At 54.8% G+C, this 24802-nt stretch overlaps 6 protein-coding genes across 6 annotated transcripts; 3 read left to right on the forward strand and 3 right to left on the reverse strand.

Annotated features, from left to right (window-relative positions):
* Positions 1-324: 324 nt before the first annotated feature.
* On the reverse strand, positions 325-1427 carry HRG_08655 (ent-kaur-16-ene synthase; the record flags this gene model as incomplete). Its single annotated transcript, XM_044867126.1, has 5 exons — positions 325-378; positions 450-539; positions 594-883; positions 947-1067; positions 1122-1427. The coding sequence occupies 5 exons, from the start codon at positions 1425-1427 to the stop codon at positions 325-327; spliced, it is 861 nt and encodes a 286-aa protein (XP_044718013.1).
* A 5730-nt stretch (positions 1428-7157) lies between these two features.
* On the forward strand, positions 7158-7958 carry HRG_08656 (cytochrome p450 domain-containing protein; the record flags this gene model as incomplete). Its single annotated transcript, XM_044867127.1, has 3 exons — positions 7158-7361; positions 7450-7491; positions 7581-7958. The coding sequence occupies 3 exons, from the start codon at positions 7158-7160 to the stop codon at positions 7956-7958; spliced, it is 624 nt and encodes a 207-aa protein (XP_044718014.1).
* A 555-nt stretch (positions 7959-8513) lies between these two features.
* Positions 8514-8990, forward strand: HRG_08657 (MYND finger domain-containing protein; the record flags this gene model as incomplete). The annotated part of the gene is made up of 1 exon (XM_044867128.1): positions 8514-8990. One exon carries the CDS (start codon positions 8514-8516, stop codon positions 8988-8990), a length of 477 nt encoding a protein of 158 aa, XP_044718015.1.
* Positions 8991-9353: 363 nt separating this feature from the next.
* Positions 9354-14773, reverse strand: HRG_08658 (PIF1 protein; the record flags this gene model as incomplete). Its single annotated transcript, XM_044867129.1, has 7 exons — positions 9354-9617; positions 9747-10353; positions 10673-11677; positions 11729-12566; positions 12800-12999; positions 13098-13424; positions 13779-14773. 7 exons carry the CDS (start codon positions 14771-14773, stop codon positions 9354-9356), a joined length of 4236 nt encoding a protein of 1411 aa, XP_044718016.1.
* A 1312-nt stretch (positions 14774-16085) lies between these two features.
* HRG_08659 (putative ectomycorrhiza-upregulated zf-mynd domain-containing protein) lies at positions 16086-16760 on the forward strand (the record flags this gene model as incomplete). The annotated part of the gene is made up of 1 exon (XM_044867130.1): positions 16086-16760. The coding sequence occupies one exon, from the start codon at positions 16086-16088 to the stop codon at positions 16758-16760; it is 675 nt and encodes a 224-aa protein (XP_044718017.1).
* A 75-nt stretch (positions 16761-16835) lies between these two features.
* HRG_08660 (PIF1-like helicase domain-containing protein) lies at positions 16836-21331 on the reverse strand (the record flags this gene model as incomplete). Its single annotated transcript, XM_044867131.1, has 8 exons — positions 16836-16874; positions 16937-17077; positions 17207-17807; positions 17899-19128; positions 19180-19298; positions 19351-19730; positions 19780-20906; positions 21282-21331. 8 exons carry the CDS (start codon positions 21329-21331, stop codon positions 16836-16838), a joined length of 3687 nt encoding a protein of 1228 aa, XP_044718018.1.
* Positions 21332-24802: the final 3471 nt, after the last annotated feature.

Below are 24802 nucleotides of genomic sequence, written 5' to 3' on the forward strand. Positions count from 1 at the left end.
CTCGGAGTACCCAGTCCGGGAGCCTGGAAAATAGTGGCGTTTGGCGCACCAGATTCGTGTACCCATTCAGCTCTGTCGCGGTGAGAGCAGGTGGGAGACTATGGCCAACAGCTCCAATGGTCTGCTTCACATGAGGAACGTTGAGAGCGGCAATCTCATACGCTTCTGCGACAAAAGCAACTCGATAAGCTGTTTTCGAGGCCCAACCGTGATCCATTCGCTGGTAATCACGGGAGTCCAGAAAAAGAACCCCACGGTCAATAGCAGCTTGTATCTGGGCCAGCAGATCCCGGAAAAATAATACCTTTCGGGCCTCGGCTAGCGTCAGGATGGCATAACAGGTTTGCTCTGGGAGCCCGCCCCAAGAGCCGTCCTCTTCTTGCTCAATCAGCGTCCGGAAGCAAGCCTGAAACAAGGAAATGCAAACTCGAATGAAGTTCCTGACTGACAATATCAGAAAGGGCACCACCGTCTAGGAGTTCAAGGAACAGTGTAAAGGCTTCTGCTAAGAGCATGGTCGGATACAGGTGGCTCAGGTGCTGAGATCCAGTGTCAGAGATAAACTGACCAGTCCCGGGAATGGATGTACTTACCCATTTGTCCTTCACATGGCAATCACTGGACCACCAGTGTCCACAGATGTATTTGGTCGTCTTTAAGATTTGCGAATGGAAACAAGAAACATCTGGCTGGTGGAGAAGGGCGACGAGAACGTGACAGTTGGAAGTGAGACTCGGATCCCGTTCTGAGCCGAATGTAATAAAATGATGCTGCCCTTCGTAGACCTCAATCATCCGATCCGGGCTAACTTGGTGATCCAGCAGGCTTAGAGCCAAAAGGCCTTTGGCTGTATCATCCACGTCCGGGGCGCACGGGGCTATTGCTAGGTCAGCACACAACCATATTTTGTAACGCTGCCAGTGTAGGTAAGTTGGACGGGATTTACCAAACCCAATGATGCCATCTTCTTCTTCAAAGGCCTTGCGGAGGGTATTTGCCATGCATTGTAGTTCCGCACATTCTAGATCCAACTTGGAAAAGCCGCTCCGAAGTAGTGTCGCCAGAACCTAGATCAAACTGTCAGCTCTTCCCACCTCAGCAAGTTGATAATATTGACTTACCCAACTGTACTCAAAGTGCGTTATCGGAAATGTTCCGGGGATTCCGCCGCTGCCATGCCCAGCACCGGCCTTGATAACGTGGCGTAGGTACACTTCGGCTTCTTCGTCCCAGTGTGATGCGTGAATTAAATAGGCGGCAGTAGACGAGGGCGAAGCCATCATGGAACCTTGCCAGAGGTGATGGGAAACCTGGTCAAAGTCGATCTTGCCGACAAAGGCCTCGAGCGAGTGAATCGCAGACGATGGCTTCTGCTCGTACAAGGACTCTGGTTTGAAACGGGACATTTTTTCGTTGTTCATCGCCATGAGAACCGCTTTGCAAGCGAAGTCGAAACTTAACGGCGCGTCTTCCTGCTCGAGATAACTGAGCAAGGAGGGAACAATCATCTCAACACCAATGTGATTAACCTCCAAGACGTCGTTCCATGCTTCCAATTGTTTCTGAAGTGATTTAGAGCCGCTTGCAATGCGTTTCCTCAGCTCTCCAAGGGACACATTGTTCACTTGGAGTGGTTCTTTGACATGTTTGAGGAGAGCCAACAGGGCCGAAGCGGTATCCAGGATTCCTGCGGTTTGTGTTGCAGGAGGAGAGCCCCAACTGCCATCATCCGCCTGTATTTCTAGCAAATAGTAGAAGCTCTCGGGAAGAGCCACCGCTTCTCGTTGTCAGTTATCTTCATGACCATAGCTACCCAAGCTGTGTCATAGACTTGGCAGCTGGCCGTGCTAAGACCGTAGTGACGGTCGCAGCTGGTGAAACACCTGGCTATGAGTGACCTGGCGGCTGAGCCAAGAGGTCGCAAGTCGTTTCTCTTGTTTGTTTCCATCTTGAAGGTCTCTAAAATGACTCTGGATTAGCTTTACCATATGCACCATGGCGACACGTACACGTACTGGATTGCTCGTGCGGAGTAAGAAGTCAGTCGGAACGCTTCAGATGCTTCGACAACTTGAAGCTGAGCATCCAATAACCGGCGATGCCTTGTGGCCTCGGGCGTTCGTGACTCTTGAAGTGAAAGACTGGTCAGACTCCAGCCTCGGCTTCACCGGGTGTGTATTATGTGAGGTGCTGGGTCGGAGGTGAATATGTTGGGCAACGGAAGAGCAAGAGCTTGAATGTAACCCCAAACTGACGAATCTAAGATGCAGGAGCGGCGTATTTGTAAGCGGTTTGTTTGTTTTAGATATGGTTGGTCGTACTCTGGGAATGGAGTTATTAGCGGCTAACGATCCAAATATCGCCAACCCTGAGCCAGCACTTGCACCCACCCCGCGGAGTATGAATAGCATGCATGTGCACATGTGGGCACTGGCATGCTCCTTATCCTAGCGGATTCGTTCTGCATGACCCCAAGTGCGAGACAATGGTGGCCTTGGTGGGTATGAAATCTCCAGTTTCTCCACCCGGTGACCCCCGCCTTATGCGCGATGTGCAACGAAAGGTGTGCCAGTATTCGTATTCTCGGCTAAGAAGTGCCTCAAGATCGGCCATCATAGTCGTCTGTGATGGATTTATGTTCCTGTTTATGAATGGTGCTTTTGATGTTTCTGGTCTGCATAGGTAACATGGGGTTGCAAGTCGTCATTGGTCCACGTGTTCCACTACGGGTAGTTCTCGACCCGTTTCCTGAGACACGAGGAACACGCATACCGTACGTACTCCGTAGAAATTCAGCAAATTCGTTCGACTTTTAGCGCCTGGACCGGGGGGTTCCCCACAGGTCTCAGCGCCACCAAATTTGTATACAGAATGTACATCTAGCCGGGCCCGCCTCTGCCAGTCTGACAACTCAGCGCACAACGCCGGCACGGCCAGGTATCTTTCGTATACAAATTTGGTGGGGCTGAAACCTGTGGGGAGCTCCCCGGCCCAAGCGCTAAAAAGTGAAACGAATTTGTTGAATTTCTACGGTAGTGGCCTGCGCCCAATGATGTCGCGTCACTTGCACACCGCGGGTACCGGGCTCGACTCCGTGCGAGATGGCCTGTACGGTAGTCTATATAAGCCATGACGCACCTTGGGGAGCGGAGAGTCTCGTCACTCGGCTCTCGAAAGCTAACAGTTTTCTTGTCCGCTTATTAGCAACTCTTTGCAACTTCCTCGGCAATGAGTTCTACCGACCTCAGCAAGATCGGCTTTGATTCCTGGCGGGGCCTTTGGCAGTACGATGGCAACCTTTTGCACACTCTTGGCCTGTTATTCTTGCTGGTAACTGCACTAAGTTACCCGTTGATCTTGGTGTGGGGCCACAGCAGCCCAACTAAGTGTCTTCGCCACTTAGTTGGCCCAAAAAATCCGGCACAGCCCAAAAAATCCGGCACAGCAGCCCACCTCCAAAACGTCAACCCTATGCATCTCAACCGCGTTTTCTCGCGCAACTTGACTTTATTTACGTATCTTTTGCCGGAATACATTATGACAGATAACATGGCTACCCTGGAGGCAGCAAAGCCGTTCTGGCGTCTCGTCGCGACCCCAGAGCCGATGTTCGTCGCTCAACAACACCAAAAAGAACGCCTCTTTCCGTGCGAGATGCGGCCATCCGTTACAATGTGAAGAGCTCATCCGTACAGAGAGCCATTAATTTCATAAGAAACCCCTTTCCCGTGCTCCAGGGCGTCCATTGGCGCTGACGGAGGACGAAGACGACGCCCTGGTTGCGTATGTACAGTGGATGGAACGCACCGGCATGCCCGCCACGAGAGAGCAACTTGAAGCTGTTGCAAATGCAATAAGAATGCGTCGAGATCCCAATGCCCGCCCGGTCTCGTCAAGTTGGCTTGACAATTGGCGTGGAAGTCATCCTGCGATCGCGAAGACGTATCTCAAAGCAGTTGAACGAGCCCGAAGTCCTTTGAAGCCCACGGGGTAGAAGAAGTCGAATTTTCTACTCAAAGCTTCGAGAAATCATCACCAGCTACCGTATTGGCAGTTCAGAGATCTGGAATGAAGACGAGGCCGGAATACGCATTGGGTGCCTGCGAGAACGCATCCAAGTTCTCATCACGCGCACCACTAGAGTCAAGAGCACCCGGCCCCGAGTTTTAGACCCAGCAAACCGAGAATCCTGCACGGTAATTGCCTCAGTTAACGCAGTGGGGGACTCTCTTCCACCCTGGCTTGTTTTCCAACATTACCCTACCACCAACTGGGCCGGCATCGACATCATGACAGGCGTACGGTTTGCCCAGTCGCCAACTGGCTTTTCCAACGCAGAGATACACCTTGAGTGGGCAAGGCATTTCAACTGCTGGTCTTGGGCATCGTCAGCGCAAGCAAAACAGTCAGGAAATTCGCTGGAAGAGTGGTTCGGCTGTGACGAGCATCTTCGGCGCCCCAACATGGGGATGAGTCGCGTGGAGGCGCCGCCAAACCAACGGCCTGACGACGAGAAGATCTACCGATTGCTTGTTGTGGATGGCTTTACAGGGCATACCACCCTTGACTTTGCTGAGTATTGTATCAAGTTTGATATCATCATTGCTATTTTCCTCCACATTCCACCCACCTCATGCAGCCGCTTGATGTTGGGGTATTCCAGCCACTAAAGTCAGCACATCAGAAAGCGCTTCGAAGTCGCTCGCAGAAGGCAACATATCATTTTCGCGGGTCAACTTCCTCACAGCTTTTCAGGACGTATATGAGGCTGGCTTCACGCGGCATAACATTATGGCGGCATTTGAAAAACAGGCCTCTTTCCTGTCGACCCAGCGCCGGTGATCACCAAGATCCTCCACGAGCAGCTACGACAACAGCAGCCGATCAATCCTGCATACGCCTCGCTCCTACCCTCGGAGACGCGTTTCCAAGTCGCCGCGGATGCCCTCAATGATATCCGGCAACGGTATGGGCCCTCATGAGCTCGCCATCACGAGAAAACTTGCGGGTTCTTGCGAAAGTGAACACCGAGTCTATCGCGATGGCGTCACATTCCCAGGCATAGTCAGCGATAAGAATAGCCGAACCCAGGCGTATGCGAATCGAATGAAGAGAGGCAAGATTGTCAGGCCGCGCGGAGAGTTTATCACGAGCTCCAGCATGGCCGACATCACCCGGGAGTATGAGGAGCTCCAGGCAAAGCAAACCCGGCTTCAAACGCGCCAGGAGATAAGGATGCATCTTAAACGAGTTCGTGGAGAGATGCAGAAGATCCGAGAAGACTATAAAGTCGGGAAGAAGCAGTTAGTCAATGGCAGAGTCAAGACATTGAACTTTAAGCCCTGGCTAGAGTTTAGAAAGAGCCATCCAAGGAATCCTTTTCTATGATACCACGAAGAGAAATAACTCCGCCAGAGATGTCAGGGCGCGCGCAGCGACCCGACCTCGCCCACTTACAGATATGTCGTCGTTGCCCGGCAGTGACGATACCGTCTATTTCACAGGCCTCGATCTTGACAAACATAGTGAGGATGGCGCCGACGATGAAGACGAGGACAATTTACTCGACACGCAAGAGAATATACCTCATCGCCGCCGTTAGCAGCGGTTGAAGCGGTAGTCGATACACCATGCCCTCGACCGCGCACCCGATCGTCCAACAAGATACAGCAGACGCTCCAGGAACACAGGTATGGATAAAATAGCTCTCAGAGACGCACAACAGGCGAAATTACTACATAATACGTCTATTTGGACTCACAAACGCGGTCTTCCTATCTCTTCGACTGGAAGGCGGCAGCTCCTAAATAGGCCCAAAGACGTGATTTTTTCACTTTTCGTTGTTACTTGCGTCTTTAGGTGATCCGCAGCTATTGATCACATGTATATTTTAGCTATTTGAAGTCGCATTGACGGCACCATGAAGCGAAGCGTAGAATTTCCCTTGATTTTGCACCCCAAATTGAGGACCCTGCTGTGCCGGATTTTTTGGGCTGTGCCGGATTTTTTGGGCCAACTAAGTGGCGAAGACACTTAGTTGGGCTGCTGTGGCCCCACACCAAGATCAACGGGTAGTCCTCCTTTGACGTGGCTGTGTTCTGACAGCGATCTAGATCGTTGCCTACGGCGTAGCGCAAGGCATCTATCGTATTTGGTTCCATCCACTTTCCAAGTTTCCTGGACCGCTGCATCTGTCTCTTACATCGTTACCCGCTGCATACTCAACTACATCCAGGAACTTGGGTGAGACATGTTGCCAAACTGCATCAAAGTATGGCCCGCGGTGCGAATCGGACCAAATCACGTCTCCTTGGACGGCTCCATTGGATGGCCAGAGGTTTATGGCCGTCGACCAGGCGGAAAAGCAGAATTCCAGAAAACACCCCCCGTGTTTAAAGAACATGTCACACATAGGATATCAGCCTCCAACAGTCTGACCCCCTATTCGCACAGTCCGTTTCACATTTCCCCAGAAACTTCTAGGAGGCATCATCGACGCATCGGTGGCTTCCAGATGATCTGATCAGATGCTTCCATTCACTACCATTCCCTTCCATTCTCATATTCAGGCAGTCTATAAAGATCTCGCCTCTTTCCCACCTTAGATAGCAGAATCAAGAGTCTTCCAGTCCCTGATCTTTATGCCCACTTGCTCATCCTCCGTGCGATAGAACAACACGAAGCTCTCGTCTCCGCTTCTCGTGACGGTCACCGACGACAACGCCGACAGCTGGGCCATGCATTTAGCGACGCTGCCCTGGCGCAGCAGGAACCTGTCATTATCAAGTATGTGGATATGATGCTCGACCGCCTTTCTCGGCGTGCCGACGAGGGCCAAAGCATCAACATTGTCGAATGGCTGAACTTTACAACTTTCGACATCATTGGCGACTTGGTGTTTTCCGACTCTTTCTCCTGCTTGAGAACAACGGATACCACCCTGGGTACTGACCATCTTTCGCGGCGTTCAAGGCATACTTCTTCTACGCTTTTCTCAGTACTACCCACTCATCGGCTGGATCATCGGCAAATCCAGCCGGCGGTCGTTGGCAAAAGTATTACTCGGGGCCCGATCCGGTGCCAAAGACAAGGCCAAGGCTCGCCTAGAGCACGGCCCGAAACCACCCGGTGAACACCAGGATATCATAGCCTACATGATGAAGAAGACTCGCGATGGTGGCGACGGCATGAGCGAGAGCGAGGTCCTGGTGAATACGCATGCACTTGTCGTCGCCGGCAGTGAAACAACGGCGACAGCTCTGTCGGGATTTTGCTTTTACCTGTCGCGGAACCCACTGGCCTACACCCTGCTCGCCGACGAGATTCGCGCCGCTTTCGCATCCGAAGAAGACATCAACTTGGTCAGCACCCGCTCGCTCGAGTATCTGCAGGCCTGTATCAACGAAATACTTCGAATGTATCCGCCCGCGGCCGAGACTGCTACCCGAGTCTCCTGGCGATATGGTGGACGGCAAGTTTGTGCCGGCAGGGGTGAGTCCGGCTTTCAATTCTCGAGACACCCTTTTTCTTTGATGCGATCCTTGACAATCTTTGTTCTGACGTCTTTGCTTCTCTATCAGACCCATCTTTCCGTATATCCATGGGCTACTTTCCAGAACCCAGCCAACTTCGTCGAGGCCGAGTCGTATATCCCAGAACGATGGCTGCCAGCCACACATCCTCGATACGAGGGGCGCTTTGCAGCAGACAAGCGGGCCGTCTTCAAGCCATTCAGCTATGGCCCACGAGATTGCATCGGCAAGAACTTGGCCTATTCCGAGATGAGGTTAATCATTTGTCGCCTTCTCTACCGTTTCGATTTCGAGTTGGCCCACAAGCAGGAGAGCTGGCATGACGACCAGAAGATCTTGTTCTTCTGGCAGAAGAAACCTCTTTACCTAAACCTTCAGCGGCGCGGCCCGAAGATTCAACAGATTGGCGAGTCGCTCTATGGATGAATCCGCTCAAGAGGGCCGAGTATCGTCTCTCATTTGCTTTTCCCCCACAAGAGTAGTGATGGCTAGGGTGTGTATGAATAGGGGGTGACTAAATAGTATGTGTATGTATGTGTATTTCACCCGGAGGATTTCTCCTATAGGGCCTAGACGTAAACGCTACTGACATTTCAATACATTAATGCGTAACACCTAAGCCCCACGGGTGACTAAATAGTAGACCAGTCTGGCTATTGCGTAGACGAAAAAATGGGGTAGTGTGGCTGGTCAAGGCGCAGCGCCGATACAGGAGACCGGCCCCTTTCAGGGTCCGCCAATGCCTTGAGGAACGGGACGAGAGTTGGGCATAACCGAGCGCGAGCATTCGGTTTGGTTCTTGGACAAGTCTGTTGGAGAAGAGAGGTGGGAGTGCGGCTGCTTGAACCCATTACAGCACCTTACCCGTTTAAGCCTAAGCTACCCCCCATCTTCTCCCTGCGGCATAAAATGAGCTTCAAATTGATTCGACCTTTTTTCAGAACGCAATCTTCACGATTTGGTTATGGGAATTAGGTCACCATGGCCCTTGAGTGCAATAGCTGCAAGAAGTCGCCGCCTGAAGTCGCCCTCAAGAGGTGCGCGAAATGTTCCACCACGCCGTACTGCTCCAGGGATTGCCAGAAGGCAGACTGGAAGGTCCATAAGAAGGTTTGTGGCAAACAGGCCGATGCCACGACATCGTTTCAAGATGGGCCTACAACGGCAAATTTGTCGCCTCCGAAGGGGTTGGAACAGGGCGTCGCCCGGCCCTTCACGCGTCTTGAAAATCGCACTTGGCTCCATGATCGATCGGAAAGAGATGTCTACGGGTTGCTGATCGACGCTTACCGACTGCGCGCTGAGGACATGTACAACATTGAAGGCGAAGCAGACGCGGATAGCATATATGGTGGTGCCGGCAACGGGCTGCGTGGCTTCAAGCGCTTCCTGGAGCGCGTCGAGCGTTGTCCCGGTTTACTGCCGCCATGGTGGGATGCAATGACGAAGAAAGAGTGAGACACTCGGTATGACCCCATCGCAATGGCACGACCTACGAAGCGCGGTGGAAAAGAGCGATATCATCGAGCAATATGGGGATTCACGATTCCCGATGCAGCTTCGGATGTTTGCTGAGTCCGTGTATGGTCGAGCTCCGGGCGGGACAAGTGGGACGGCGATGAGGCAAATGATGGTCGCAATGGAGCAGGGTAAAGCAGAGGGAATGGAGTCACACATGATGGACATGTCAGCAGCCGTGCTTGGTCGGTGAAGGGATAGGCTTGATTGGTCGACAGCACCGCAGATCGAGTAGAAGCTGGCCGATCGTGGCCCGACATACGGAAGGTCAAACTATCAGGATGGCTACCTAGTATACTGCCACTACTTTTCGAAATCTTGGTCCTCGTATAACCGTCTCGTTTCCGCGGCCAAGTTCTTGAGTCTCTGCATTCCATCAAGTATGGCCTGATCCAGCCCATTGCCAATGAAATCATGGTGTCTCACGGGACCAAGAAGCTTGATGCCCCGAAGCGAGGTGCACCTGGACAGTTGCACATAGAGGCTCGTAAAATCGCACTTGGAGGGTTCACCATTGGTCACACGATTTCCACGCAGCCCCAACAGTACTTCGACGAACGTTTTACCCTGGGCTTTGTAATCAGTGAGAACGAACGCTGGTACGACGGGCAATCCACGTCGCGTGCATCTTGCCGACAAGAATTTGAAGTGAGAGTTAGTCGAATCAAGTGTATGTGACATGGGGCGGATGAGTACCGTCCCCACCGGGAGGGACGGTATCGCCAAGGCTTTCGTCTCCTCGGACTGCAGAAGAATCCCGAGCGGTGGCCCGAAGTGGATGGTCACGTCATCCGCCAAGTGGTATCCTGGGTGATTGGGATCGAGTATTACGTCCACGGCAGTAAAGTCTGCCCCATTCACAACTTTCAAGCCAGTGTAGATGTTATTGTTCTTGTTCACAACAACAGGCATGCCCTGAGCGTAGAAGAAGACGCCGGGGACCTTGCAGGCGGAGTCGTCACCTTGTCCTATGGTTCGCGCCACGATGTTTGGAGAAAGCGTGCCGTTGCGCCAGGTGTGAGTCGAGACAAAGATACGGATATGCCGCTTGTTGAAGCGCGCCCAGCCCACGACAGCTTCCATGTTGAGGGCCCAGCGGGTGCGGTTCAGCGGCGTTATAGCACGCAAACCATCATGGAAGGTGATTTGGGAGCGTCCTACGATATTGGCATTGAGCAAGTCGAGGTCTTGCTGTGTCTGCCGCCCGTTACGGACTCGATCCAGGAGTGCGCGAAGTTGGGGATCGTTGCGGGCCCGGACTTGGTCTTCAAGGAGCACCACGGTTTTGAACATATGCCACAATCTGCAGCCGCTGTGGTGAGAGATGGTCGCTTGTCGCAGGGGGGTCTGTGTTCGGTCCGGCGGTCTGTTGATCAGGAGGCTTGTTTCCCGCACGGGGGCGAACTGGTAGAAGTCTCCCATCAGTAGAACGACAGGCATCCCACCAAACGGCTCGTCCGGACAGTCACGGAGTGCCTGCAGGTGGCGGCTGACGTTGTACAGAGTGGCTCCTCCTAGCATACTGACCTCGTCAATCACGAGTACTAGCTTCTGTTTCCATATCCATTTCTTCGCCTCCGAGAAGGGGAGGCGGTTTGTTTGCATCGCGATGGGAATCTAACCCACAGGCCGAGTGGATTGTCGTGCCGCCAATCTGGGCCGCCGAACTGCCTGATGTGCCGGTTATCTGCAGAAGATGTGGCTGGTTTCTCGCCGCGAACACGTCCTTCAGGACATCGATGATCCTCGACTTTCCCGTGCCACCCGGCCCGCCGGTATATTGAAGATGCTGGCCCGCCGAGTCCGGATTGGCCGCATATTTGTCCAGAAACATGCAAACGAGTTGAAGGGCCATGGTCTGTAGATAGTTCAGTGTAAAGTTGGCCGCGGTGGTGTGCCCCATCTCCACGAAGCTAGTCACCGGACTGACGTCGACAAGCATCCGAGGGCCTTGTTCATTGAGGTCACTGCCTGGGAGCGCAGCGGCGGACTCTATATCGCCGTAGCGAGCTAGGGCATCGTCGATGTCGGCGCCATCCGTGGAAAGCATGGTCCCCTGAGAACCACCCTCAATGTCGTCTAGCATCCGAAGATGCAATAGTTGTTGGGCCTTGGCCGCTGCTTGGACATCGTCTCGAGATATGGGGAATTGGCACAAGGCGTCACCTTGATCGTGGGCTATATTCCGGTACAGATCCTCTTGACGTTGGACAAAAGGTTGCTCGTCTTCAGTCGGGTTCTCTTCGCACAGATCGCGTATTAAACCTCCAAGGACGGGTGAGTCTTTTGTGGCGTCCGTGTCCTGGACGGCATTTCGCAAAATCTGGAGTAGAGCTCTGTAGGCCTGACGATGAGCCATCGCCGGAGGCTCTTCTTCGTATCGGCCATCGTCAAGTGGGTACTCAACGTCAATTGTGTCGTCGCCCTCCGATCGACTGGCCCAGAGCTTCGCGTCCTTACGCGCGTCCTCGGCAGACTTTCTCAAAAGACAAATGTTAGAGACGTAGAAACGGAGACGGGGACAAAGGCCCGCTCGATGCCTCGTCCATATTTCGGTTATATCACCTAGGCTCTCAGAAATGAAGTTTTCCCAAGGGACGAATAACGCCAAATGTAGGACAGAGTTTCTACACACAGTGTCAGATGGAGCCAAAACGGTCCCGGGGATTAGAGCGTACCGCTTAATATAGACTGGGTGATCGTCCTCATGGTCGTCGCTGATGTATCCTTGGAAGATCGGGACGGCGTACTGGTCGGGCCGTCGAAGCTTTTGCATCCAGCCGTCACAGTCGGAATCCTGCCCATCGAGAAAAATGTGAGACTCATCTTCACTCCGACCATTTCGACGCAACAAGTGAATCATTGACATGTAGTCATACAGACATAAGTCTTGTAGAACATGACCGCGGTAGGCGTACGCTTCTAGGCATAGAAGGGTTCGCCCTCCTTGCCTCAGAGGGATTGTCTCGGGGGGGTGTTCGGCGTCCGTCAGCTCGCCGGCCTGATGGCGGAGATGTGCCCATAGCCGAAAGATTGTCCAGTAGAGGGCCGTCAAGTTCAGAAAGGACCAATGCGGCACGTTGGTAAAGTCGGTATCATATCCAAGGAGGTGGTAACAGACCTCTACGGCCGAGAGTTGTCGCTCGGAGAAGATCCGATTTGCCGTTCTCATCAGGAATTGACGGCTTTCGTTCAACACTGCCTGCTGCCTGTTGTCGGGCAGGGCGGGATCTGGTGCGCGAGACGTCGGACGACCGGCTTCGCGGAGTTGGCGGGCAACCTCGGCGGCGAGAGCAATGCGCTTCCACATCGGCGTATCCAGTTTGGTGGCGTAGTTCGTGATGTAGTACACCATGGCCAGGCCCTTGGTTTTGGTCAAGATCATCGAGACGTCGTGATTATGACGAAGGCCGACCGCCAGTGACTTGTTGTACCGGTTGACGAGCGGATGGTTGCGCCGGATCTGAAGCAAGCCATCCTCTGTGAACCCTGTCTCCTCGACGATCTTCCACGGTGCTTTGAAGCGGCAGGCCGTCCGTCCCTGTGGATCCGCACCCTGTTCGGCAACCCCTTGAGAGAATACTTGAGGCAGGTGTACGTGTGGGAGTGCACTTGGCAACAGTACGCGACGAAGTTGGATTCGTCTTCGAAGGCCGCAGTGAGAGCCGAGGTGCTGGTCATGACCTCCCCCACAGGATGGATGGGCTTCCTCTGTTGTCGCACGGCTTTTCCGGCATCTTCATCTAGACACTCGTGAAAGACAGAGTCTACGTATCGGATCACTTGGGCACGATATGCTTCTTCCGCGGGGTTGGCCATGTCGTCCATCAGGTTCGGCAGTCGCATGTTGCCGTCCAGCCAGAGGAGTCCATGCAAGTGGAGGCTGCCTCGCTCGTTCGTTTCCACCGTGGCGTAGTAGTGGCTGATCTTCCGAAGATCGATTCCTGGCCTGTGTTCACGTATTTGTCAAAGAATAGGGATATTTCTCGGTGGAAGAAAATGGCCGAGCTGACCGGATCCATGGTGCTGAGGGCGATTCTATCGTACCTTTCACGGAGATCGGCCAAAAGTTCCTTTGCAGACTCATAATCGTGGAGCCTATGAATGGCAAGCCTCAGCTTTACCGGATTATTAATGTCGTTAGGATTGATGGTAATCCAGATTGCAGGCATACCGGCGCGGATGTCCAGAGCTTGTATCTTCCTCCGCATAAGCAAACGGGATTCGTTCGAGAGCGGCTGTGCATGGCCAAAAATCGACAGCTCGCGAAGCAAGACCGACACGTCGGGGTCCGACGTAGTCCTCGTCTCCCGCATCTCCGCCTCGGCTCTCTTCAGTCGGTCCTCGGTCAAGTTCGCATAGGCTTGCTCAAGTCTGTGGAAGGAATCTTTAGCGACACGGGCCATGCTGATGCGGCGGTTGGAGGAGCGAAGGAGGGTGTTGAATACTAAGAAACAAAAGACAGGATGGGTGGCGAATCGGCCTCCATGCCGTTGCAATACGTATCTGGCCCAGTAATTAAGAGAGTGATTCGGGTGACGGTCGACAGCATCGCTTTGTCGGCTGTGACTCGAGTCGCACTTCGATTTCGGGCCGCCCCTTCCCCACGGAAAAAGCTTCGGAAATGTTCGAGGGAAGAAATCTTCGTGTAGGTTGTCTGCGAAATCCGCACCACGCTCTACTCGGACAAATGGCTGATCTCCCGTAGTTTGGACCTGCATAACGCACGGCACAGAGTTGCCATGTCGAACCGGATTGGCGTTGACGATATCAGCCAGAAACGACAGCTTATCGGTATCCGCGAAGGCAGCCGGTCCGTCGAGGGGAAACATGCCGGACGTAGACGTCTCACAGACGGTGTCAACTTCCAGGCCGATGACAGCCGAGTCGGGGACAAGAGTCGCCGGCTCACCAGGGGATGGTTGAGTCTGCTCAGTGGACAGAGTACAGTCTAAATCGCAAGATTCAGCCGCAAGAGTGGGATTAATCGAGTTCACCAGTTCATCGATGCTTCTGAAGTTGTTTTCCTCCAAGCCTCGATCAGTGTCCGGGACTATGTGGTCCGTTTGTGTCTTCTCAACGGTCGACGGTTCCTCCCTTCGCATGCGGTCCATGATGACGGTCGGAACAGTGGAGCCGTCGGCATACTGCCAGCCGTCCATCTCTGCTTGGTTAATTGCGGTATCCTCGTAGAGCGGGTTGTTCCTTTGCAGCCATGCCAGGGCAGCTGCCACTCGATATTTGCGCACCTGAAGCAGGTGTCTGACGTCTGCGGAGCCAGGCTTACCCGAACCGCTCCAAGAGACGTGGATGTTCTCAATGGCCTGCAGCAAGGGATGAGGTAGAACCGTGGCCACCAGATCGTCAACCTTGTTCGGAAAGACGACGATATGTCCCTTCACGTGCTTGCGGTAACTGATTCCCGAACGGGTCTTGTTGTCGACCGTGAACTTGGTGATATAGCCAAAAGGCGCATGCAGGGCAATCAGTCTCTCTTCGACGGGAGAGAGGTCATCAAGCTCGTCGGGGTACCGATGCTCACAACCGATGGCCATGTTGTTGACCGAGCAGGCCTTGGGCAGGCGTCCACGGTCGAAGCTGACGCGACACTCGCGGCAAACGTCAACTCCTGCGCGCTCGTGCGGCGGAAGGCAAGCGTCACACGTCTGGATAGTCCTGGTCGCCTGCAGCAGGGAGGGCGACAATCGACCCCTCCACGGCATGATCGAGAGCTCGCAAGGCGGGGTCTTCCTGTAGCAGAAGACGCAGTGGGAAATCGGCAACGTCCTCTCGTCCGTGAACGCTTGGTAGAACGATTTGGTAGCCGCTACCTGAAGGGCAAGTGGAACTTCGTCGCACCAGGATCTTGTTGATGACGCCTGCTCTTTGGCGCGGAAAGCGGCGTTATAGTGATATAGAGTAGACCTGACAGAGTCTCGTTGATCTTGAACGGATTCTCGCGTAGGTCGGGGCCTCGTGGGGGAGCGCCTAGGCCGCGTGGGCGGCGGAGAACGAACCGTTTGCTCCGCTCTAGGTCTACTCGGCGACGGGGAGGCTGGTTGCTGCGGGTGCCTTTCGAGGGACCGCCTTGGCTGCGTCGGAGGCGGAGTAGGAGGTGCTTGCTCTTCTCTAGGTCGTTTCGGTGATGGAGTGGGCGGCGGCTGCGTGTGTCTTTAGGGGCGCCTTGGCTGCGTTCGGGGTGGAGTGGAAGGTGCTTGCTCTTCTCCGAGTCGTCTCGGGGATGGATTAGTTGGCGGTTGCGCTTGAGCGGTATATTTGTATTGAGCTTCACGGTGGCGGGCTCGGTCTTCAGCGCGCTGGCGGTCGATATCTTGCAAGACGCGGAGGATCTCGTCGTGGGGAACTCTGACAAGCGGTGAACGGCGCCGACGGGACCTGTGCGATTCAAGATCCCCCAAGGTGCGCCGAACCTCTTCGGGCGAAACCGTGACTGGCTGTTCTCGCGGCATCGTGCACGGGGACAAAAAAAAGGAGCAGTTACCGGCGGCCGGCCGGGAGTAAGAATCCGGCGAGGAAGATATGGACCGGAGCGGGCAGCAGGAAGAAGGTGGGCCCGGAGCGGGCCGCAGGTGGCGGTGAAAGTGGCTTGTGGGCACGGAGCGGCATGCGGTCCGTGCGTAGGGGGGTGGAAGGTTTGCGGGGGAAAGAGGCGGAAGAAAGATCCTTTCGTCACGTCGTTCCTCGTTCCTCAAGGCACGTGTGCACGAGACCATATGTATCGTAACGAGGTCTCCCACAGGAGACCGGCCCCTTGCAGGGTCCGCCAATGCCTTGAGGAACGGGACTGAAGCATTCGGTTTGGTTTGACACTGACAAGTCTGTTGAAAGGAAAGATGAGGCTTGCTCCCGATAGTGTGGCTTGGACGCCGTTTTACCCCGCCACAACACGATAGGCTTAGGGCGGGGTAAGGACGTAATGGAGCCTTTTCAGGAGCCATCATCTTGAAGGTCGAAGGAGTCCGAACCGTTGCGAATTATGCAGTGAAGGGTAACAATTTTTCAAGAATCGACCCAATGCCTCCGATTGATTACTCAAAGTGGGACAACATCGGCACCGATTCGGAGCCAGAGACATCGCCCCAGCAAGCGCCAGCGGCAAAACCCACCCCGCCGGCCACGCATGCCTCGCCGCCGATGGGTACGTCAGGTTTGAGGGAAACGCACAGCAAGTCGGGGCATGTCGAAGCTGTCATTGTCCGATGCGAGGCCGAGAAACGCAAGTTTCCCCTCTGGTCTGCCACTACAATCCCTGCGAATCATGATATGTTTTCGCAGTCGGTGCCCTCCGTCCCAGCGCTCATCGAGGTCCCGCTGGTCCTCTATCGGACGGGGACTCAGTCCGTCAACGAGGCAGACCTCGACAACCAGATTGCTACGTACCTCAATATTGATGCCGACTCCGGGTTTGCACCTCCAGAATGGCAGTCACAAGTTGGCACCGTCGTGGTCGCGCGCAAGGACAGGAGGCCATTTTATCCGCAGCATCTTGAAGGAGTGTGGATGTTCTGCGACCATATCCTCGACCTGTTCGGGGAAGGAGAAGGGCCGCCGAGATGGCTTTACAGCCGCCAGGCGTTCGAGAAATGGTGGGTAAATTATTGTGAGGAGCAAAAGCGCTTACGTCCTGGGAAGGGAGGGGAGCGAGATCCGGATGATTGGCGTGCGGCCCGGTCACCTTATCAGGTGTGACTCTTCCACGCACGAAAAGGCGTACATGTGAACGATCGGATTGACCAGTGTCACTGCTTTTCTAAATCGCCACCCTCATATGCCCGTCTCGTTTGCGCCGCCAAGTTTGTGAGTCTGCGCATTCCATCAAGCATGGCTCGATCTAGCGTATTGTCAATAAAATCCTGGTATCTCACGGGACTGAGGAGTTTGATGCCATGGAGCGTAGTACACCTGGACAGTTGAACATAGAGGCTCGTGAAATCGCATTTGGAGGGTTCGCCATTGGTCAGACGATTTCCACGCAGCTCCAAGAGTACTTCTACAAACGTTTTACCCTGGGCTTTGTAATCAGTGAGAACGAACGCTGGTACAACGGGCAGTCCACGTCGCGTGCATCTTGCGGACAAGAACTTGAAGTGAGAGTTAGTCGAGTCAAGTATATGTGACATCGGGCGGATGAGTACCGTCCCCACAGGGAGGGACGGTATCGCCAAGGCATTCGTCTCCTCGGACTGCAGAAGAATGCCGAGTGGTGGCCCGAAGTGGATGGTCACGTCATTGGCCAAGCAGTATCCCGGGTGATTGGGATCGAGTACTACGTCCACGGCAGCAAAGTCGGCCCCATTCACAACCTTCAGGCCAGTGTAGACGTTCTTGTTGACAACCACGGGCATGCCCTGGGCGTAGAAGAAGACGCCGGGGACTTTGCAGGCAGAGTCGTCGCCTTGTCCGACGGTTCGCGCTACGATGTCTGGAGAAAGCGCGCCGCTACGCCAGGTGTGAGTCGAGACAAAGATACGGATGTGCCGCTTGTTGAAGCGCGCCCAGCCCACAACAGCTTCCATGTTGAGGGCCCACCGGGTGCGGTTCAGCGGCGTTATAGCGCGCAAACCATCGTGGAAGGTGATTTGCGAGCGTCCTACAATGTTGGCGTTGAGCAAGCTCAGATCTTGATGGGTCTGGCGCCCGTTACGAACTCGATCCAGGAGTGCACGGAGTTGGGGATCGTTGCGTGCGCGGACTTGGTCTTCGAGGAGCACCACGGTTTTGAACAGATGCCACAATCTGCAGCCGCTGTGGTGAGAGATGGTCGCCTGTCGCAGGGGGGTCTCTGTTCGGTCCGGCGGTCTGATGATCAGTAGGCTTGTCTCCGCACGGGGCGAACTGGTAGAAGTCTCCCATCAGTAGGACGACGGGCATGCCGCCAAACGGTTCGTCCGGACAGTCACGGAGTGCCTGCAGGTGACGACTGACGTTGTGCAGAGTGGCTCCTCCCAGCATGCTGACCTCGTCAATCACGAGTACCAGCTTCTGTTTCCAGATCCACTTCTTCGCCTCCGAGAAGGGGGGAGGCGGTTTGTTTGGATCGCGATGGGAATCTAACCCACAGGCCGAGTGGATGGTCGTGCCGCCAATATGGGCCGCCGAACTGCCCGACGTGCCGGTTATCTGCAGAAGATGCGGCTGGTTCCTCGCCGCGAACACGCCCTTCAGGGCATCGATAATCCTCGACTTTCCCGTGCCACCCGGCCCGCCGGTGTATTGAAGATGCTGACCCGCTGAGTCCGGATTGGCCGTATACCTGTCCAGAAATAGGCAAACGAGTTGAAGGGCCATGGTCTGTAGATAGTTCAGTGTAAAGCTGGCCGCGGTGGTGTGTCCCATCTCCACGAAGCTAGTGACCGGACTGACGTCGACAAGCATCCGAGGGCCTTGTTCATTGAGGTCACTGCCCGGGAGCGCAGCGGCGGACTCCATATCGCCGTAGCGAGCAAGGGTATCGTCAATGTCGGCGCCATTCGTGGATAGTACGGTGCCCTGAGAACCACCCTCAATATCGTCCAGCATCCGAAGATGCAATAGTTGTTGGGCCTTGGCCGCTGCTTGGACATCGTCTCGAGATATGGGGAATTGACACAAGGCGTCACCTTGATCGGGCATATTCCGGTACAGATCCTCTTGACGTTGGACAAAAGGTTGCTCTTCTTCAGCCGGGTTCTCTTCGCACAGATCGTGTATTAGACCTCCAAGGACGGGTGAGTCTTTTGTGGCGTCCGTATCCTGCACGGCATTTCGCAAAATCTGGAGCAGAGCTTTGTAGGCCTGACGATGAGCCAGCGCTGGAGGCTCTTCTTCATCGCGGCCGTCGTCAAGTGGGTACTCGACGTCAATTGTGTCGTCGCCCTCCGACCGACTGGCCCAGAGCTTCGCGTCCTTGCGCGCGTCTTCGGCAGATTTTCTCAAAAGACCAATGTTGGAGACATGGAAACGGAGGCGGGGACAAAGCCCCGATCGATGCGTCGTCCATATGTCGGTTATGTCGCCTTGGCTCTCAGAAATAAACTTCTCCCAAGGGACGAATAGCGCCAAGTGTAGGACCGAATTTCTGCACGGGCTATCAGATAGAGCCAAAACGGTGCCGGGGTTTAGAGCGTACCGCTTAATATAGACTGGGTGATCGTCCTCATGGTCGTCGCTGATGTATCCTTGGAAGATCGGGATGGCGTACTGGTCGGGCCGTCGAAGCTTTTGGATCCAGTCGTCACAGTCGGAATCCTGGCCATCGAGAAAATATGAGAGTCGTCTTCACTCCGACCTTTCGACGCACCAAATGAATCATTGACATGTAGTCATACAGGCATAAGTCTCGTAGAACATGGCCGCGGTACGCATACGCGTCTAGGTATAGAAGGGTTCGCCCTCCTTGCCTCAGACGGATTGTCTCCGCGGGCTGTTCAGCGTCCGTCAGCTCGCCGGCCTGATGGCGGAGATGTGACCATAGGCGAAAGATTGCCCAATAGAGCGCCGTCAGGTTCAGGAAAGACCAATGCGGCACGTTGGTAAAGTCGGTATCATATCCAAGGAGGTGGTAACAGACCTCTACGGCCGAGAGTTGTCGCTCGGAGAAGATCCGATTTGCCGTTCTCATCAGGAATTGACGGCTCTCGTTCAACACTGCCTGCTGCCTGTTGTCGGGCAGGGCGGGATCTGGTGCGCGAGACGTCGGACGACCGGCTTCGCGGAGTTGGCGGGCAACCTCGGTGGCGAGCAATGCGCCTCCACATCGGCGTATCCAGTTTGGTGGCGTAGTTCGTGATGTAGTACACCATGGCCAGGCCCTTGGTTTTGGTCAAGATCATCGAGACGTCGTGATTGTGGCGAAGGCCGACCGCCAATGACTTGTTATACCGGTTGACGAGCGGGTGATTGCGCCGGATCTGAAGCAGACCATCCTCTGTGAACCCTGTCTCCTCGACGATCTTCCACGGTGCCTTGAAGCGGCAGGCTGTCCGTCTCTGTTGATCTGCCCCCTGTTCGATGACACCCTTCAGAGAATACTTGAGGCAGGTGTACGTGTGGGAGTGCACTTGGCAACAGTACGCGATGAAGTTGGATTCGTCTTCGAAGGCCGCAGTGAGAGCCGAGGTGCTGGTCATGACCTCCTCCACGGGATCGATGGGCTTCCTCTGTTGTCGCACGGCTTTTCCGGCATCTTCGTCTAAACACTCATGAAAGACAGAGTCCACATACCGGATCACCTGGGCACGGTATGCTTCTTCCGCGGGATTGGCCATGTCGTCCATCAGGTTCGGTAACCGCATGTTGCCCTCCAGCCAGAGGAGTCCATGCAAGTGGAGGCTGCCTCGCTCATTCGTCTCCACCGTCGCGTAGTAGTGGCTAATCTTCCCAAAGATCGATTCCCGGCCTGTATTCACGTATTTGTCAAAGAATAGGGATATTTCTCGGTGGAAGAAGATGGCCGAGCTGACCGGATCCATGGTGCTGAGGGCGATTCTGTCGTACTTTTCACGGAGATCGGCCAAAAGCTCCTTTGCAGAGTCATAATCGTGCAGCCTATGAATGGCAAGCTTCATCTTTATCGGATTATTAATGTCGTTGGGACTGATGGTAATCCAAACTGCAGGCATACCGGCCCAAATGTTAACAGCTTGTATCTTCCTCCGCATAAGCAAACGGGATTCGTTCGAGAGCGGCTGTGCGTGGCCAAAAATCGACAGCTCGCGAAGCAAGACCGATATGTCAGGGTCCGACGTGGTCCTTGTCTCCCGCATCTCCGCCTCGGCTCTCTTCAGTCGGTCCTCGTTCAAGTTCGCATACGCTTGCTCGAGCCTGTGGAAGGAATCTTTAGCGACACGGACCATGCTGATGCGGCGGTTAGAGGAGCGAAGGAGGGTGTTGAATACTAAGAAACAAAAGACAGGATGGGTGGCGAATCGGCCTCCATGCCGTTGCAATACGTATCTGGCCCAGTAGCTAAGCGAGTGATTCGGACGACGGTCGGCAGCGTCGCTTTGTCGGCTACGACTCGAGTCGCCCTTCGATTTCGGGCCGCCCCTTCCCCACGGAAAAAGCTTGGGAAATGTTCGAGGGAAGAAATCTTCGTGCAGGTTGTCTGCAAAGTCCGCACCACGTTCTACTCGGACAAACGGCTGATCTCCCGTAGTTTGGACCTGCATAACGCATGGTATAGAGCGGCCACGTGGATCCGGATTGGCGTTGGCCATGCCCGCCACAAACGACAGCTTATCGGTATCCGCAAAGGCAGCCGGTCCATCAAGAGGGAACATGGCGGATGCAGACGTCTCACATATGGTTTCCACTTCCTGGCCGATGGCAGCCGAGTCGGGGACAAGAGTCGCCAGCTCACCAGGAGAGGGTCGAGTCTGCTCAGTCGATAGAGTACAGTCCAAGTCGCGAGACTCGTCGACGAAGGTGCCATCGATCGAGCTCACAATTTCATCGATGCTTCTGAAACTGTTTTCCTCCAAGCCTCGATCAGTGTCCGGGACTATGTGGTCAGTTTGAGTCCTCTCAACGGTCGACGGTTCCTCCCTCGCATGCGGTCCATGATGACGGTCGGAACAGTGGAGCCGTCGGCATACCGCCAGCCATCCATCTCTGCCTGGTCGATTGCGATATTCTCGTAAAGTGGGTTGTTCCTTTGCAGCCACGCCAGGGCGGCCGCCACTCGAGATTTGCGCACCTGAAGCAGGTGTCTGACGTCTGCGGAGCCAGGCTTAGCCGAACCGCTCCAAGAGACGTGGATATTCTCAATGGTCTGCAGCAAGGGATGGGGAAGAACGGTGGTAACAAGATCGTCCACCTTGTTCGGAAAGACGACGATATGTCCTTTCACGTGCTTGCGGTAGCTGATTCCGGAACGGGTCTTGTTGTCGACCGTGAACTTGGTGATATAGCCAAAGGGCGCTAGAGGCGGCGCTCGCGTTCCGGGAGAGGCGGCGGACGGCGGCGCGCGTCTTCCTCTCCGAGCATAAGTGGAGGGACGGCGTGCCGACGGAAGAGGAGGCGGTGCTAATGCTAGGCCAGGGCGACGACAGCGCGACGCCGGTGCCGGCCGTCTTCCTCTTCGTGCCAGGCATGCCGGTCGTCGTGAACCAGAACACGCACCAGGGGCTAAAGCTTGTGAACGGGGCCGGGTACACGGCGGTGGACGTCATCCCCGACCGCGCCTTCCCGGCCACCGCGTCTCGGCGGAGCTCATCATGCACTTCGGGCCGCCGGCGGGCATCGTGCTGGCCTCGGAGACGACCAAGGACTTCCACTTCGTCGGGATGCCTGCCGGGACGATCCTGCTAACGCCCATCAGCGTCAAGATCACAGCGCAGCGGAAGCGGCCATGGCAGCGCAACGACGTCAGCCGGAGGGGCCTGCCGTGCGCCGCGGCCTTCGCCTGCACCGACTATAAGGTGCAGGGCGGGACGCCAGAGCGCGTGGCGCTGGAGCTGCGGGGGGCGAGGATGACGACGGTCGAGGGGAGGGCGGTGCCGTCGTCGTGCGACCCGTATAGCCTATACGTGCAGCTGTCGCGGTGCCCGACGCTCGACGGCATCATGCTCGTATCAGAGGTGCGGAGCGGGACCTAGTGGGGAACCGGGTGCCTGAGGAGATGACGGCAGCGCAGGCCCGGCTAGAGGAGCTTAGCAGGCAGACAACACAGGAGGCGGCCGACTGGCTCCGCAGGTAACGCAGGCGCCCTGCATTTTCCACACTTCTGACGTAAAAGGAGTGTAGGTTAAGGGCCAGGAGGACGGGCGAAGGGGGTGGTCTGTGGAGGCGTGTGGTCTATGGCGGAGTTAGAAGCCGGGCCGGCTTGGGCACCTTCCTCTATGTGGTCTGCGGCGGCGTATGGTCTACGGAGGCGTTGGAAGCGAACTGCGCAGCTGGAACTAAAAGGGCAGCAAGGGGCAGGGCATTATTTATTTTTATTTATTAACGAATGAAAAGCGAGAACATCGACGAATCAAAAGCGAGAAAAGAACAACCGACGAATCAAAAGCGAGAACGCCAGCGAATCAGAGGGCGGCATTTGCGGGGGGGAAATCGATGGCGAATTTTTTTTCTCCCCGGGGAGGAACCCTAAGAACCTTTCGTCACTCGTTCCTCGTTCCTCAAGGCACTCGTTCCTCAAGGCATGGCGAATTTTTTTTCTCCCCGGGGAGGAACCCTAAGAACCTTTCGTCACTCGTTCCTCGTTCCTCAAGGCACTAACGTTCCTCAAGGCAAGGCAAAAAGGCAAACGCCCTTCGGGCTGAATTAAGTGGGGCGGGCACGAGTAGTGCTGGATTGCTCCTCAGAACTCCTTCCCGCCAAAATGGTCCTGGAAAAACTCCTTCATGGATTGCAGTCTCGCATCTTCCCGAGGCCGACCTTGCGCCGCCGCAGCTAAACGCTTTAGCTCAACAGCCTCCCTGATGCTTGGTTGCGCCCCGAAGTACAATCCGCCACATTGCTGGCAGTAGTCGAACATCTGCTGAACAGTGGTCAAAAACCTTTTCCCACGGGTGTTAAAAGATTTGCAGTCCTGCATGGGAATGTATCGAGCTTTTTTGCCCGTAACTGAGATTCATTAGCAAATGAAACTTGCCGTGCACAGGACGATCTCACCTTGTTCAAAATCCTTCACTACCTCCTCCGATGTGCGGGATTGGCTTAGCCCTTGAATGAACGCCCTGTTGAACTTGGCTGGTTGCAGTAGAATCCCATAAAGATTTTGCAAAACAACTAGTTGTGGTGGATCTTAGCCGGGGCGTTGCATTGCCCGCTTCGATAGGTCTACCGCTTGAGAGCACTGGAATCAAGCTTGAAACTATCGACGAGAAAATTGGCTCTCCTTTAAGGGGCGTCGATATAGATTTGTACGGTTGGGGGGGGTCGGCGGTACCGAAAGCAGAAGACAGGTCCAAAGGCGTTGTTTGCATTGCAATATTGGAGTTGAGGCGTTCCTTCGATGATGTTGGAGAATAGGAGACGTGAAGTATGGAAGCCGGCCTTAGAATGTCTGATTGCCATGATATATTGGGATCCAAGTGCGGCACGGATGATATTGATCTTGTGGACCACTCCCGGGTCGATTCTGTTGTAGCGGAACGACTAATCGTGAAAGCTGTGGGCATCTTCCTGCTTGCTGAAAGCTGTGGCTGGGTCATGGGCGTTTCCAGGGTGTTTGTCGACACATTTCGTGTGTCAGCTAGAATCACTTTGCTTACAGTGGCGGGAATAGTAAGCTTTTCCGAAAATGACGGGGCGCTTGATTGGACCAAAGACATTTGCTCATGATGTGACACATCCATCCTACCTGTCCAGGTGAAAATTTGGGCTTTGGGGCTGGCGGAACTCGGGACAATGATCGTTCTCGAACCGGAAGCAGTCCAGGGCTCTGGAGGTCTCAATGAGTTGAGCTTTTCAGCTGTTGTTGATGCTGCCAAGCCTGCTGTTGAATCGACCTGGTTTCCCGACTCCGAGGTCTCGAATGCAAAGGTGGACGGTATAACCCGGGTGTTTGAAGGGGTTGGGCTGACATAACCCCTTGTTACTACACCTTCTTGGCTTTTTGACTCGGACAGCCTGAGCGAAAAAACAATGCTAGGAGTATCGAACCTTGTAAAGCTAGTAAGAGTTGTAAACCGGCCTGGTGGATTCAGCTCTTGGCTCGGTGTATCCAGCTTCCTGGTTCTAGCAGGCTGTAGAGTCGATCTGCTCGCGCCCTGGACATCCCCGCCAAACGAGCTCCACGCCTG

This window comes from Hirsutella rhossiliensis, assembly GCF_020360975.1.
Source record: "Hirsutella rhossiliensis strain HR02 chromosome Unknown scaffold00010, whole genome shotgun sequence".
Taxonomy (NCBI): Eukaryota; Fungi; Ascomycota; class Sordariomycetes; order Hypocreales; family Ophiocordycipitaceae; genus Hirsutella; species Hirsutella rhossiliensis.